The 15,281-nt window shown below is 43.4% G+C and overlaps 1 protein-coding gene across 1 annotated transcript in view; it reads left to right on the top strand.

The window, feature by feature from the left end:
• LOC131499422 (zinc finger and SCAN domain-containing protein 4-like) overlaps positions 1-10,187 on the top strand; it is a 42,699-nt gene extending 32,512 nt beyond the window's left edge. The window contains exons 2-4 of the mRNA XM_058707423.1: positions 8,164-8,627; positions 9,054-9,219; positions 9,310-10,187. Of these exons, the coding sequence (XP_058563406.1) occupies positions 8,232-8,627; positions 9,054-9,219; positions 9,310-10,052 (1,305 nt within the window). The 5' untranslated portion in view covers positions 8,164-8,231 and the 3' untranslated portion in view covers positions 10,053-10,187. The remainder of the gene's footprint in view (positions 1-8,163; positions 8,628-9,053; positions 9,220-9,309) is intronic.
• The last annotated feature ends 5,094 nt before the right edge of the window (positions 10,188-15,281 follow it).

The raw sequence follows: 15,281 nt of genomic DNA, 5'->3' as shown, positions 1-15,281 counted from the left end.
TTTTCATATTTTGGCTATTGTAGATAGTGCCGCTATAAACACCGGGGTGCATGTAACCCTTTGAATTTTTGTATCCTTTGGGCCTTTGGATAAATACCTAGTAGTGCAATTGCTGTATTGAAGGTAGTTCTATTTTAACTTTTTTTGAGGAACCTCCATACTGTTTTTCAGAGTGGCTGCACCAGTTTGTACTGCCACCAACCACAGTAAGAGGGTTCCCCTTTCTCCACATCCTTGCCTGTGCTGTTAATTTTAGCCATTCTGACAGGCATGAGGTGATATGTCATTGTAGTTTTGATTTGTCATGATGTTGAGCATCTTTTCATGTGTCTGTTAGCCCTCTATGTCTTCTTTGAAAAATGTCTGTGTCTTCTGCCCATTTTTTAACTGGATTATATGGTTTTTTGGGTGTCACTTTTACATGTTTTTTTAAATGTATTTTGGATACTGTCAGATATGTCTATTTACAAATATCTTCACCCATTCTGTAGGTTGCCTTTTAGTTTTGTTGATTGTTTCCTATGCTGTGCAGAAGCTTTTTATTTTGATGAAGTCCCAATAGTTTATTTTTGCTTCTGTTTCCCTGGCCTCAGGAGACATATCTAGTAAGAAGTTGCTACAGCTGATGTCAAAGACTTTACTGCCTGTGTTCCCCTCTAGGATTTTGATGGTTTCCTGTCTCACATTTAGGTCTTTCATCCAGTTTGAATTTATTTTTGTGTGTGATGTAAGAAAGTAGTCCAGTTTTATTCTTTGGCATGTTGCTGTCTAGTTTTCCCAACACCATTTATTGAAGAGACTGTCTTTTATCCACTAGATATTCTTTCCTGCTTTGTTGAAGATTAATTAACCATTTAGTTGTGAATTCATTTCTGGGCTTTCTGTTCTGTTGATCTATGTATCTGTTTTTGTGTCAGTACCGTACTGTCTTGATTACTACAGTTTTGTAATGGAACTTGAAGTCTGGAATTGTGATGCTTCCAACTTTGCTTTTCTTTTTCAAGATTGCTTTGGCTATTCAGGGTCTTTTGTGGTCCCATAAAAATTTTAGGATTGTTTTTCTAGCTCTATGAAAAGTGTTGGTGTTATTTTGATAGGGATTGCATTAAATGTGTAGGTTACTTTGGGTGGGAAAGACATTTTCACAATATTTGTTGTTCCAATCCATGAGCATGGAATATTTTTCCATTTCTATGTGTCTTCTTCCATTTCTTTCACCAGAGTTTTATAGTTTTCAGAGTACAGATCTGTTATCTCTATGGTTCTTATCCTTTCTTTTATTAATGTGGTGTATCATGTTGATTTGTGAATATTAAAACACCTTGCAACCCAGGAATAAATCCCACTTGATCGTGGTGAACGATTCTTTTAATGTGTTGTTGGATTCAATTTGCTATTTGAAAATTTTTGCATCCATGTTCATTAGGGATATTGGCCTATAGTTCTCTGTTTTAGTGGAGTTTTTGTCTGGATTTAGAATCAGTAATGCTTGCCTCATAGAAGAGTTTGAATTTTTTCCTTCCATTTCTATTTTTGGGGATAGATTGAAAGGAATGGGTGTCAACTCTTTAAATGTTCAGTAGAATTCCCCTGGGAAGCCATCTGACTCTGACTTCTGTTTGTTGGGAGATTTTTGATTACTGTTTCAATTGCTTTGTGTTATTGGTCTGTTCAAGTTTTCTATTTCTTCCTGTTTCAGTTTTGGTAGTTTGTACATTTCTAGGAATTTATTTCTTCCAAGTTGTCCAATTTGTAGGCATATAATTTTTCACAATATTCTCTTATAATTGCTTGTATTTCTGTGATGTTGGTTGTTATTTCTCCTATCGTTTGTGATTTTATTTATTGGGGCCCTTCCTCTTTTTTTGATAAATCTGGCTAGGAGTTTATCAATTTTATTAATTTTTTCAAAGAAATCAGTTCCTAGTTTCATTGATCTGTTCTAATTTTTTTTTTTTTTAGTTTCTATATCATTTATTTCTGATCTAACCTTTATTATTTTCCTTCTGCTGGCTTTAGGCTTCATTTGTTCTTTTTCTAATTCCCTTAGGTATAAGGTTAGGTTGTTTATTTGAGGTTTTTCTTCTTGAGGTAGGAGTGTATGGCTATATACTTCCCTCTTAATACCACTTTTGATGCATCCCAAAGGTTTTGGACCATTGTATTTCATTTTCATTTGTTTCCATGTATTTTTTAATTTCTTCTTTGATTTCCTGGTTGATCCATTCATTGTTTGGTAGCATGTTGTTTAACCTCCATATATTTGTGGTTTTTCCACTTTTTCTTGTGGTTGACTTAAAGTTTCATAGTTTTGTGGTGGGAAAACATGCATGGTATGATCTCAATTGTTTTGTACTTGTTAAGCCTGATTAGTGACCTAATATGTGACCTATTCTGGAGAAGGTCCCATGTGCACTTGAAAAGAATGTGTAGGGGCACCTGGGTGGCTCAGTCAGTTAAGCATCCAACTCTTGATTTTAGCCTGGGTCATGATCTCATGGTTCATGGGTTTGAGCTCTGTGTCGGGCTCCCGCACTGACAGTGTAGAGCCTGCTTGGAATTCTCTCTCTCTCTCTCTCTCTCTCTCTCTCTCTCTCTCTGCCCCTCCCATGGTCAAATAATCTTTAAAAAAAAAAAAAAAAGACTGTATATTCTGCTTTAGGATGGAATGTTCTGAATATATCTGTTAAGTACATCTGGTCCAATGTGTAATTCAAAGCCATTGTTTCCTTGCTGATTTTTAGCTTAAGTGGTCTAAATGGGATATTAAAGTACCTTACTATTTTATTATCATTTCATCCCTTTATGTTTGTTTTTAGTTGTTTTATATATTTGGGTGCTTTCATGTTGAGGATATATTGTTACTCTAGGTTTCTTTTGATGTCCATTTGCATGATAAATGTTTCTTTATCCCCTCACTTTCAGTGTGCAGGTATCTTTAGGTTGAAAATGAGTCTCTTGTAGGCAGCATATCAATGGGTCTCATATTTTAATCCATTCTGATACCTTTTGTCATTTGATTTGGAGCATTTAGTCCATTTACATTCCGAATAATTGTTGATATGTATTTAGTGTCATTTTATTACTTTTTCTCAGTTTCTGGAGATTTTCCCTGTTCCTTTCTAGTCTTTGTCACTTTTGATCTTTCCCACTCAAGGAGTCCCCTTTAATATTTCTTTCAGGACTGGTTTTAGTGGTCATGAACTCCTTTAGTTTTTATTTGTCTGGGAAACTCTTTATCTGTCCTTCTATTTTGAATGATAGCCTTGCTGAATGGAGTATTCTTGGCTGCATATTTTTCCCATTCAGTACATTGAATATATACTACCACTGCCTTCTGGTTTGCCAAGGTTCTATGGAGTGCAGGTGGCCTTATAGGTCTTCCCTTGTGAGTTAGACTCCTTTTGTCTTGCTGCTTTAAGGACTTTTTCCTTTATCGCCGTATTTTGCAAATTTAATTACAACATGTGTTGCTGTTGGCCTGCTTTTGTTGATTTTGATGCAAGTTCTCTGCGCCTCATGGATCTGGATGTCTGTTTCCTTTCCCAGATTAGGGAATTTTTAAGCTATTATTTCCTCACACAAACCTCTTGCCTCCTTTTCTCTCTCTTCTTTGGGACTCCTATGATATGAATGTTATTACGTTTGGTGGAATCACTGAGGTCCCTAAGTCTATTCTAGTGATCTGTAGTTCTTCTTTCCCTTTTGTACTGTTTCATTATTTTTCATTATTCTATATTCTATATTACTTTTCCCTCTGGTTCTTCCATTCTTGTGGTCATTACGTCTAGATTGTTTCTTTTTTTTTAATTTTTTTCAACGTTTTTTATTTATTTTTGGGACAGAGAGAGACAGAGCATGAACGGGGGAGGGGCAGAGAGAGAGGGAGACACAGAATCGGAAACAGGCTCCAGGCTCCGAGCCATCAGCCCAGAGCCTGACGCGGGGCTCGAACTCACGGGCCGCGAGATCGTGACCTGGCTGAAGTCGGACGCTTAACCGACTGCGCCACCCAGGCGCCCCACATCTAGATTGTTTCAAATCTGTTACTGTTTTTCTTTTTTTTTTTTTTTAACGTTTATTTATTATTGAGAGACAGACACAGAGCATGAGCAGGGGACCGGCCAAGAGATGGAGAGACACAGAATCTGAAGCAGGCTCCAGGCTCTGAGCTGTCAGCACAGAGCCGGATGTGGGGCTTGAACTCACAAACCGCGCACAAACCACGAGATCGTGACCTGAGCCGAAGTCAGATGCTCAACCGACTGAGCCACCCAGGCGCCCCTTTAATTTCTGGTTTTTAACTTTTATCACTGTGGTAAGGGCTTCCCTGACGTCTTCCATTCTTTTCTCATGCAAGTATCCTTGTGTTTGCATCAGGCGTACTACTTATATCTGTTTCAATTAGAGTTCTGGCCACGAACTTTTCTTATTTCATTTGGGATGAATTACTTCACCTTGGACATTTTGTCTCTGTCTCTGTCTCTGTGTGTTAGAAAAGCCTGTGTTTTTTTTTTTTTTCTGGTCCTGAGAGTAATAGCTTTATGATAAAGAGGCTGTTTGGTGTCCAGGGGCTGACGCTTCAAAGAGTGTCCCTGGTGTGTGTGTGTGTGTGTGTGTGTGTGCACTCTGCTGCTGTGTTTTGGCTGCTCCGTCCTTCAGTCCAGTCATCTGCAGATGCTCTCCTTGCCTGCGGTGGGCAGTGTTTGGGCCTTGGCCAGAGTGTGGGGGAGTTTTAACTAGGCGTGTTCTGGTCTGATTGTTAAATGAGACCTGATGCTACTTCCACTAGAACTGAAGCCTTGCAGAACTTTCTGGTTGGGAATCATGGAGTGGGCAGGGGTTTCTGCTGGTCTTCTGGGGAAGGGGCCCACTTGGCTGGCCCCGAGGCCCACTTGCCTGAGAAGGCCAATGCAGGCAGAGCACAGTGGGGCAGGACGTGATGTGAGTATGTTAGGCAGCCAGTGTCAGCATTGTCTGGGTTACTGAAGTTGCCTTATGCTGAGGGGCAGGGGAGGGAAGTGGGCCAGTTCCTTTGTCCCTGGAGAGGGGTCTCCACGTTTGCTGCTCTTTTTAGGAAGCACTCCCAGAAGGGTGAATAATTTCCTTCATGCATCCCAGTCATTTTTCAGATTGCTGTTTTCATACCGTCAGTCTCAGGGTTCCTTGCCTGCCTGGGGCTGCGCAGTGCACTTCGGGCTCTATCCCAGCCAAGCCTGCTGACTTTTAAAACTCCAGACTTGGGGCGCCTGGGTGGCGCAGTCGGTTAAGCGTCCGACTTCAGCCAGGTCACGATCTCGCGGTCCGTGAGTTCGAGCCCCGCGTCAGGCTCTGGGCTGATGGCTCGGAGCCTGGAGCCTGTTTCCGATTCTGTGTCTCCCTCTCTCTCTGCCCCTCCCCCGTTCATGCTCTGTCTCTCTCTGTCCCAAAAAAAAAAAAAAAAAAAGTTAAAAAAAATAAATAAATAAAAAATAAAAAAAATAAAACTCCAGACTTTAGCGGCCTGGTATGGCGGGGTCCTGTGCTGGTCTTCGAGGGGAGGGTCTTGCCATGTGGGGACTGAGGGAGGCTTGATGGAGGACAGGCACAGCAGAGTGCTGCTATGTAGAATTTGGAGCAAAGCAGGCTAGACAGCCAGTGTCCGGGTTAGTCACCCTCAGCAGGTGTCTCTGCACCTATGCTGAGGGGCAGGGGAGGGAAATGGTGCCTGCCAGCTCTTTTGTCCCCAGAGAGGCATCTCTGGGAATGCCATCTCTCATGGATGGGCCCCAGGATGCCTGCCTTCTCTCCAGGAGTAGGGCAACGCCCTCAGATCTCTATCCCAGCCAAGCCCACAGACCTCTAAAACTCCAGCCTTCGAGCCCCGCTGGTTGCAAAAACACAAAAATCAGCCCCTCCCACATTCCCAGCCAAAACAGCTTTGGGGAAGTGTTGTCCTTGTGCATGTGCGCTCCACTCTTTCTTCTCCTCTTTCTCCGTGACCGGGAAACCACATCTCTGTACTTCCTACTTCCCGATGTGGCCTCCTCTCTCCCTCTAGTTGTGCAGTTTGTTCTTGCAGTCCTCAGGTCAATCTCTTGGGTATTCAGAATGATTTGATAAGATCCTCCTCCTACTTTGCCATCTTGGCTCCCCCACTCCTCAACCTATCTCATTTTATTCACCTTCTTTACTTTTTCTAATACCTTATTGTCTAACAATAATTGAAAGAACATGCTTTATACTAGATCATGGCCCTCACGTAATTATTATCACGTCAGTGTCATTTTTCACAAATCAAGTAACTGAATACATCTCAGTATTGGACACTATTCTGTTATTTAAAAAAAAAATTTTTTTTTTTTAGCATTTTTTTCATTTTCTTGAAAGAGACAGAGTGCGAGCAGGGGAGGGACAGAGAGAGAGGGAGACACAGAATCTGAATCGGGTTCCAGGCTCTGAGCTGTCAGCCCAGAACCCAGTGCGGGGCTCAAACCCACGAACAGTGAGATCATGACCTGAGCCGAAGTCAGAAGCTTAACCAACTGAGCCACCCAGACGCCCCTGTTCTGTTACTTTTTATCTGTCTATCTTTGTGCCACTATGCCACCACCTTAACTATTATAGTCTCATAATAAAATGTTATTTGGTTGTGTAAATCCTCCAAATTTATCCTTCAGAAATAAGTTGCTGATATATTAAATTTTTGCCTGTTGGTGTCCATGTATTTTAGAATTGCTTTGCCAATTTCTCTCTCTCTCTCTCTCTCTCTCTCTCTCTCTCTCTCTCTCTCTCTCTCTTTCACATGCACACACACACACACACACAACATATTTTGGATTTTCCTTGAAATTGTATTGAATATATAAATCAATTTGGAGAGAACTGACATTTTCTATAATGAGTCCTTCATAAATATGGCTTTTCCTTCTCAATATTATTTTGTAGTATGTGTGTAGAGGTTTTAAATATCTTTTTTTTTTTTTCTTTTCAACGTTTTTTTTTTTTTATTTATTTTTGGGACAGAGAGAGACAGAGCATGAACGGGGGAGGGGCAGGGAGAGAGGGAGACACAGAATCGGAAACAGGCTCCAGGCTCCGAGCCATCAGCCCAGAGCCTGACGCGGGGCTCGAACTCACGGACCGCGAGATCGTGACCTGGCTGAAGTCCGACGCTTAACCGACTGCGCCACCCAGGCGCCCCTAAATATCTTTGATTACATATGTTCACAGGTGTTTGATGTTGGTCATTGAAGTGATAAAATTTTTACTTTAATTTTATCTGCTGTCTTATTAATAGAAATTTATTTTTGGAATATCGGCCTTGTATTGGGAACCTTGCTAAATTCACCCAGTCTAATATTCCTAGAATATTTTGGATTTTTCTTCAAATAAAATCAGGCCATCTATAATAGTTGATGTTGTTTCTGATCTTATTTCACTGATTAGGTACCAGTCAAGTGTTACAAAGAGTTAATAATGGGCTTCTATTTCTCAATCTCAAGGGCAAAACTTTTAAGAATAATTTTTGCTGCAGTTATGTTGTAAATGGTTTATCACACAATGGAAGTTCTCTTCTACTCCTAGTGTACTAAATATCTTTCTCAGGATTGAGTGCTGACTTTTATTACTTGCTTAATGTATCTACTACTAAGATGATAGCATATTCTGTAAATTCAATCGTGTGATAAATTACATTCCTTTTTGAGATTTAACCCAAATTGTATATAAAAGCTAAAATCCACCAATTCATGACATATTATTTTCCTTATATATGACTGAGTTTGATTTGCAGATATTAAGGATTTTTGCATCTATGCTCAAGAGAATTATTGGCCGGTAGTGTTTCTTTCTTTAATGGACTTGTAAGGTTTTATTATCAGCAAGGTTAATTGAACTTCATTAACTAAAAGAGAAGTGTCTTTTTCTATGATTTTGGTAAGACTAGCATTATTTCTTTCTTAAATGTCTCAAAATTCACCTATGAAGTAATATGGGCCTGAAATTTATACTTTTTTTGTTAAAATTATGCCAGTGATATGATTAAATATATATCTCTTCTATTTATAGCTTGCGGTTTTTAAACATCCGCCACTATGTAACATTTGACTGTTAGCTAACTAGCAAAATAAGATGAGAAAATGTATCAAATATTATAGATGTCCCGATTTTGTCTTGAAACAGATCTCCAGAAACGCAGGACTTCACAAACTGAATCCAGAAAGTTGAGTCTCTGATAAATATTACTAAGAATGGATTTAGATTTCAGAACCTCATTTCTGTGTGACCCATCCATGGATAACCTTGGATCAGGAAATAAAGACTTTAAACCCAGCAAAGGACCTGCTCTCCAAAAGGCAGAGGAGATCTCTGAGCTCCAGGACACCCAGCACAACTTATTTCAAAATGGCAACAACTCATTTGCAAAGCAGGAACTGCAAAGACTCTATAAATCATTTTACTTGTGGCTGCAGCCAGAAAAACACAGCAAAGATGAAATTATTTTTCAAGTGGTCCTGGAACAGTTTATGATCAATCGACACTGCAGTGATCGGTCTACATTGAAGGAGAAGTGGGAATCGGGTGGCAGAAACCTGGAGAAATTCATGGAAGGTCTGAGTGACGGTTGCATGAAGCCACCTGGCTTAGTGAGTACAAAGTTCTTCCCCCTAGAGTGAGGGTCCAAGAAGAGTAAGGAATAAGTAGTAGGCGACAGCTGGAAGTAGAGAAGGAAGCTATTGTAGACCCAGTTATTAGATCACACTCTTCCTCACCAAGGGGAATCTTTACCAACCTATGTGAGCAAAAATAAAAAGTGTTACAGTCATTCCTTGTGGGACATATAGGAACCAATATATTAATTTATTTAATTGCATTTTATTGATGAGGTGGTAGGAACTCACTGAGAAGTTATCAGTTGGGAAAAAACCTCAAAGGTGAGGAGAAATGCCTTGACAAGAGCTGCCTCTTCCCACAGAAAGCCTTAGTATTCATCTTTTTCATTAGGGAAGACATACTAATGAAGATTATATAACAGTGATCATTGGTTGTTTTTGTTTTTGTTTTTGTAACAGGTCCACGTCCACATGCAGGGACAGGAAGCCCTCTTTTCTGAGAATATGCCCTTAAGAGAAGTCATTGTTCATCTCGCCAAACAGTTGTCACCAGGAACCCCAACAGGAGAGAACATGCGGACACCGTCCTGTACTCCCCAGGACACTTCTCTGGCAACGGGACGAGGTGAGTGGGCAGGCCAAGGTACCGGAGGGATATTCTATGTGGACTTCTTCCTGGCTACAACTTCACTGAGTCACATTTTTCCCCTCACAGGAGACGAAGATAAAGAAAATGGTGGCAACATTGACCAAGTAAATGACGGTATTACTAGTCAAGGCAATGAAATCCCTTCCCTGCTCATTATCCGGGAAGAGGGCTGTCCTAGGCCTGAAGACGACAGTGTTTCTTTGAAGAATCCAGTCAGCTCTGGAAGAACAGGTCTAGCTATCTCCGGGTCCCAGGAGGGGTGCCCAAAAGGACCCCCTTGTCAAGATATCCTTATGGAGGTGGGACCAGGGTTTCTCTCTCAGCCAGTCAAGGTCACCCCTGAGCCTGTTCCTACCCACCAGAATGAGGGAATCTCCACATGTGAGGGACTCCAAGAAAGATCCCATGAAGCCCCCAAACCATATAGATGTGAAAAGTGTCCCAAGATCTTTAGGTATTTCTCTCAGCTAAAAGCCCATCAGAGAAGACACAATAATGAGAGGACATTTATTTGTGCTGAGTGTAACAAAGGCTTCTTCCAAGCATCAGACCTACGCGTGCACCAGATGACTCATGCAAGAGAGAAGCCTTTCACGTGCAGCACGTGTGAAAAGTCCTTCAGCCACAAAACCAACCTCCAGGCTCATGAGAGAATCCACACGGGAGAGAAGCCCTACGCGTGTTCCCTTTGCCGGAGAAGCTACCGCCAGTCATCCACCTACCACCGCCACCTGAGGACTCACCAGAAAATGGCCTTCAAAAGTGCTCCTTCCACACCAGAAGCTTCCTCAGCTGCAGCCCCAATGTAATGTACACAAATGTATATGCAAGTATGTATATTTCCATCGTACTTCTCTGTTTGGAAGATAACTCCTAATTTCCTGATCGTATCCTCCATTTCCTGTCTTACTGCATTAAAATATAACTTTAAGGAGGTCAGGGAATTTGTTTGTTCACTGAAGTATTTCTGGTACCTAGAAAAATGGCTGCCACATTTCAAATGACCAATGACCATCTATTGAATGAATGTGTAATATTGGTGTTTATTCCTTAAAATCCAAGAATGTTCAGCCCCGGCGGCTCCCATTGGTCAAGTGAGTCTTTCTCTCCTGCTCCCGTCCTCTGTCCACACTCTTTATCTCTTGTGGGCTGCAGGCACCTAAAGACACTTTCCAGTGTGAAAGTGAACTTTTATATTTAAGTTATATAATCAGTTAATTTACTGGAAATGTTAATGGCTAAATGGACCTGCATAAGACTAAAAGTTGCAGAATGCTATTTGAGTGATAGAAACCAGAAAGGTAGAATGTTTTCCCCTTCATTTCTTCCAAAGATAGCAGGTATGGGGGGATAGGGTGGGAGTTATTTTCAGAACAGGTTTGAAAGCGTGGTTTGGGTAATAAGAAAGCTTTTTGTGCAACACTGAAGCAAAAGTGCACATGGTGACACGTTATTTTGGATACTTTTGTGAGCTATCGTCCTCCTGGAAATTGGAGTTTGGTACCCAAAGTGGGCCCACTCCATGGTGACTTAGTACACACGGTGGAGTTGCCACACATGGTCAACTTTATTTGTACAAACACGGACAGATCGACAATGATCCTCAGGTGTCCACCCAGCGTTTCTAGCCAGAGCTCGCGGTTAAGGCTTTCAGGGAATCTGTTTCTACCCAAGTCTTTGTAAATTTGGCACCGAAGGTTAAATTCCCAGCGTGAAAAGGTCAAAACGGAGAATTATGGGAGTTGTCTAGCCTGCGGCCCACGGTGCTCTCTGGGAAGCTCCCTCCTCGGTAGCAAAACCTGCGCAGGGATGGGATCTCTTTGGTTTGCGGAGGAAAGGGCACTCAAAGTGATTCCCCAGGTGGCAGCGAGCAGGGGCGGGGTTGGAGGCAGCGGCTGGAGGCCCCGCGGAATCTGGGGGAGGAACTGGCCGGTGAAAGTCGAGGCAGCACCAGGTTCTCCGAAGACTTCTGGGACTTGTAGTCCTGACGTCCAGCCGCGCGCTGCGCATTGGGTACTGTGGTCTCCGGTGAGCTCTGCGCAGGCACGCGGTGGCTGTGGCTGGGAATCACCCCGAGGGTGGGGGGTCCCGGTCTGAGCTCCGGGTTAGCCTGTGTCTGGAATTTCTGTGTTCAGAGAAAGTCCCCTGGGTGTTTGGCGGCAAGGTAAAATTAGGATGTGCAGTGTGCCCGTCCGCAGGTCCTCAACTCTTTGCAAGGCCAGAGGTCCCACTCCTTGAGAGTGACCCGGTGCCCCCCACCCTCACGCTCCTTGCCTGGAGGAAGCCCTGACTCCAGGAAGACTCACAGGGCACAGGTCCACGTCCCCGGGAGGGCCTCGCTCCCCAGGTCGGGGCCCAGGAGCCGCGGTTCGTGTGGGCTCTCCTAGAGAGAAGCTCTTGAGGTCTTCTGCACAGACGGCCTGTGCTTCAGGTCCCCGCAGCCACGTGGGATCCGAGGTCGCACGTTGGAGGCGACAGCAGAGGAAGGGGCAGAGTCAGGTCGGCGGCATGGGGAGAGTTTGGGAGTACGGACCACCACAGCAGGGATTCCAGAGGCCACGGTGCCACAGCATGGACCGCAACAGCACGGACCGCAACAAGCAACCAGGGGAGATACACAGACCGGAGGAGAAGCTTGGATGGTTGGTACGCAGCGCGGAGCTCCTAACAACGGCCCGGGAGGCTCTCTCCCTGCCAGTCCCTGAAGAGGTAATTCATAGTGAGTGGGGAAGACGGCAGCCAATGACCGAGGACATAGCTCTTCTAAAGTTTGCATCCATAAGTATTCCCAAGTATATGGGTGTGCACCTTGACAGGGGACAGAGTTTCAGAAGGTCCAGCTTTGTGTCCCTTATGACTCCGCCCACCACCAGAGCAAATACTGTCGAGATTTTTGGAATGCCTATACACTTATCTGAAGACCCTTGATGCTGGTACAAGCCAACGGATTGAGAGGAGAGAGATCACATATTTCAGGGATATGCCCTTTATGACCCAGCTTTCCTTCCTGGTGACTGGAGAATATGATTGATTGATTGATTGATTGATTGATTTAAATTCAATTTTATTTGTTTTATTATTTTATTTATTTATTTTATTTATTTATTTATTTTAATTTTTTTTCAACGTTTTTTATTTATTTTTGGGACAGAGAGAGACAGAGCATGAACGGGGGAGGGGCAGAGAGAGAGGGAGACACAGAATCGGAAACAGGCTCCAGGCTCCGAGCCATCAGCCCAGAGCCTGACGCGGGGCTCGAACTCACGGACCGCGAGATCGTGACCTGGCTGAAGTCGGACGCTTAACCGACTGCGCCACCCAGGCGCCCCTATTTTATTTATTTTGTTATGTTATGTTATGTTATGTTATGTTATGTTATGTTATGTTATGTTATGTTATGTTATGTTATGTTATGTTTGTTATGTTATTGCCACTAAGCCAGGGCTTCTTCCAAGACCTGAAGAGAGGGATGGTGAAATAAATGTAGCACTTTCAGGGAAGCCTGGGTGGCTCAGTCGATTAAGCATCTGACTTCAGCTCAGGTCATTATCTCACAGTTCATGAGTTCAAGCCTGGCGTCGGGGCTCTGTGCTGACAGCTCAGAGCCTGGAGCCTGCTTCAGATTCTCTCTCTCTCTGCCCCTGCCCTGGTCACACTCTGTCTCTCTTTCTCAAAAATAAATTAAATTTTAAAAAATGTAGCACTTTCAGATCTTCTGGGTTCCTAAGAGGTATGGGAAATCCAGAATTTATGTGCAACTAATTATTTCAGAGCATTATTGAGGTGAGATCGACAGGCAATAAACTTCATATATTTTATTGTGCAATTTTATATACATACAATGGTGAAACTATCCCCATGATCATTATGAACATCTATCACTCCCAGAGTTTCACCTGGCTCCTAGATAATCCGTCTCACCATGCCTTCCATGACCACCCTTCCCTGGACAATCATTTGCTTTATTTCAGTATAAATTAGTTTGCCTTTTGTAGATTTTTTTACAAATCATAATTCTCTTGTGGTTTATTTCATACCACATAATTATTTGAGATTCATTCTTGTCATTTGTGTGAGTGTGGGTTCCTGGGGGTCTACAGGAAGTCCAATCCATCTGTAGTATAGATTTGTAAGTCATTTTGAAACAACTCCTATTGTGCCCATGTGCCACAGAAGGGAATGAATGCTTCACTATGGTGCATCCGGTCATCATGCACATGGAATTGCCCGTTGCAAGCAGGATTCTCTTCAACCAAATCATAAAGTCCAAAGGCCCTTGCTGTATTCCACTGTAAATTTAAAATGTACAGGTGGGGGGCGCCTGGGTGGCTCGATCAGTTGGGCGGCCGACTTCGGCTCAGGGCATGATCTCGTGGTCCGTGAGTTCGAGCCTCGCGTCGGGCTCTGTGCTGACAGCTCAGAGCCTGGAGCCTGTTTCAGATTCTGTGTCTCCCTCTCTCTGACCCTCCCCCGTTCATGCTCTGTCCCTCTCTGTCTCAAAAATAAATAAACGTTAAATTAAAAAAAAAAATGTACAGGTGGGATTGAGCCAGATGAGCTTCAGAAGACACAGCAGGCTGCACGATCAGGTACTTAAGACTTGCTGTAATCCGCCGCATCAGTGATAACACATGCAGTTGCCTCTCCTGGATGTCCTGGACAGCCCGAAGAAAGAAAAGGAAGCCCTGACTCTGTTGCTACATGTGTCATTTGGCTTATGAATAAAGTAAACATGGGTACTGACTGCATCACGCACAATAGTGATATCTCTGAATGATGGGGCAGGGCTGCAGAGGCCCTTGTGGATTCCATCTGGACCTCTTCCATGGCTTGAGGAAGTCTTCTCACTGCCCTTGGCTTCCACTACCTCCAGTCTGAAATGGGAACATTATCATTATCTCCCCTGTACTGAGGGAATTGGAGAGAGCTCAGTTACGATGGGTATCCCCAGTGACAAGCATCTCAGTGCCTCTCTTGTGAGGTGGGTGAGGACAGTTCCAATCCTCTGCCCATGTTCCCAGAAATATAGTCCGCAGTTGCTAAAATGGAGCTAGCAGGGACAATTATCAGATATACTTCACATCCTGGTTTCTGTGGATTCACTGGGATGATGGAGGACCATGAGATGAGATACTTGTGCACCACTGCAGCCCTCCCTGTCCACAGCCAGGGGGAGCTGGATTTAACCAAAGGGATCTGAGTTTAAATCCCACATCAGCTTCTTAGACTGGGCACTCTGTGTGACTTGATAGTCTGCCTGAGCCTCTGGCCTCACATGACTGTGACATGGAAATTACATTGGTGTTTACTGTGGGGGCTGTGGGTGGATTAATAAAGATAATCACACTGAGCATTTGTCTTGGCCAGGCACTCCAGCATTTGCTTTTTCAACATTTAAATTTTTTTAAATGTTTATTTACTTTTTGGGAGAGAGACACACACACAGAGTGCAAGCAGGGGCGGGGCAGAGAGAGAGAGGAAGACACAGAATCCAAGGCAGGCTCCAGGCTCTGAGTTGTTGGCGCAGAGCCAGACGTGGTTACAGAACTCATGAACCGTGAGATCATGACGTGAGCTGAAGTCAGATGCCTAATGAACTATGCCGCCCAGGCGCCCCTGAATTTTCAACATTTAGAAATTCTCATAACACCCTGATAAAGTGAGAACTATTGTTATATTCATGAGGAATCATGGCTCAAGAAAATCAAGTGACTTAAGGTGACACAGTAGCTGAGTGTTTAGAACAGATTCAAACTGCAGGAGTCTGGCTCCAGAGCTGAACACATCTGATCCCTTTACTACAGCATGTGAAGTCTTTAGTCTGTGAGGCTTGGTGAGAACCAGGGAGGCTCAGCTACCATTGCTGTGGTTCTCCTTGTTGGAATTATCATAATCATATTCCCTGTTCCTCTGATGTCCCAGATCACTTATTGTCTGCCCCCACAATCCTCATAGGAATGCCATTGTCCTCTCCAGTGGATTCCCCAGGGGAGGATTTTCTCTCAGCCACAACTGCATCAGGTCTGAAGTCTGTGTCC

This window comes from Neofelis nebulosa, chromosome 17 (assembly GCF_028018385.1).
Source record: "Neofelis nebulosa isolate mNeoNeb1 chromosome 17, mNeoNeb1.pri, whole genome shotgun sequence".
Taxonomy (NCBI): domain Eukaryota; kingdom Metazoa; phylum Chordata; class Mammalia; order Carnivora; family Felidae; genus Neofelis; species Neofelis nebulosa.
The sequence above is the reverse complement of the archived record's forward strand: the minus strand, read 5'-3'. Positions and strand labels throughout refer to the sequence as shown.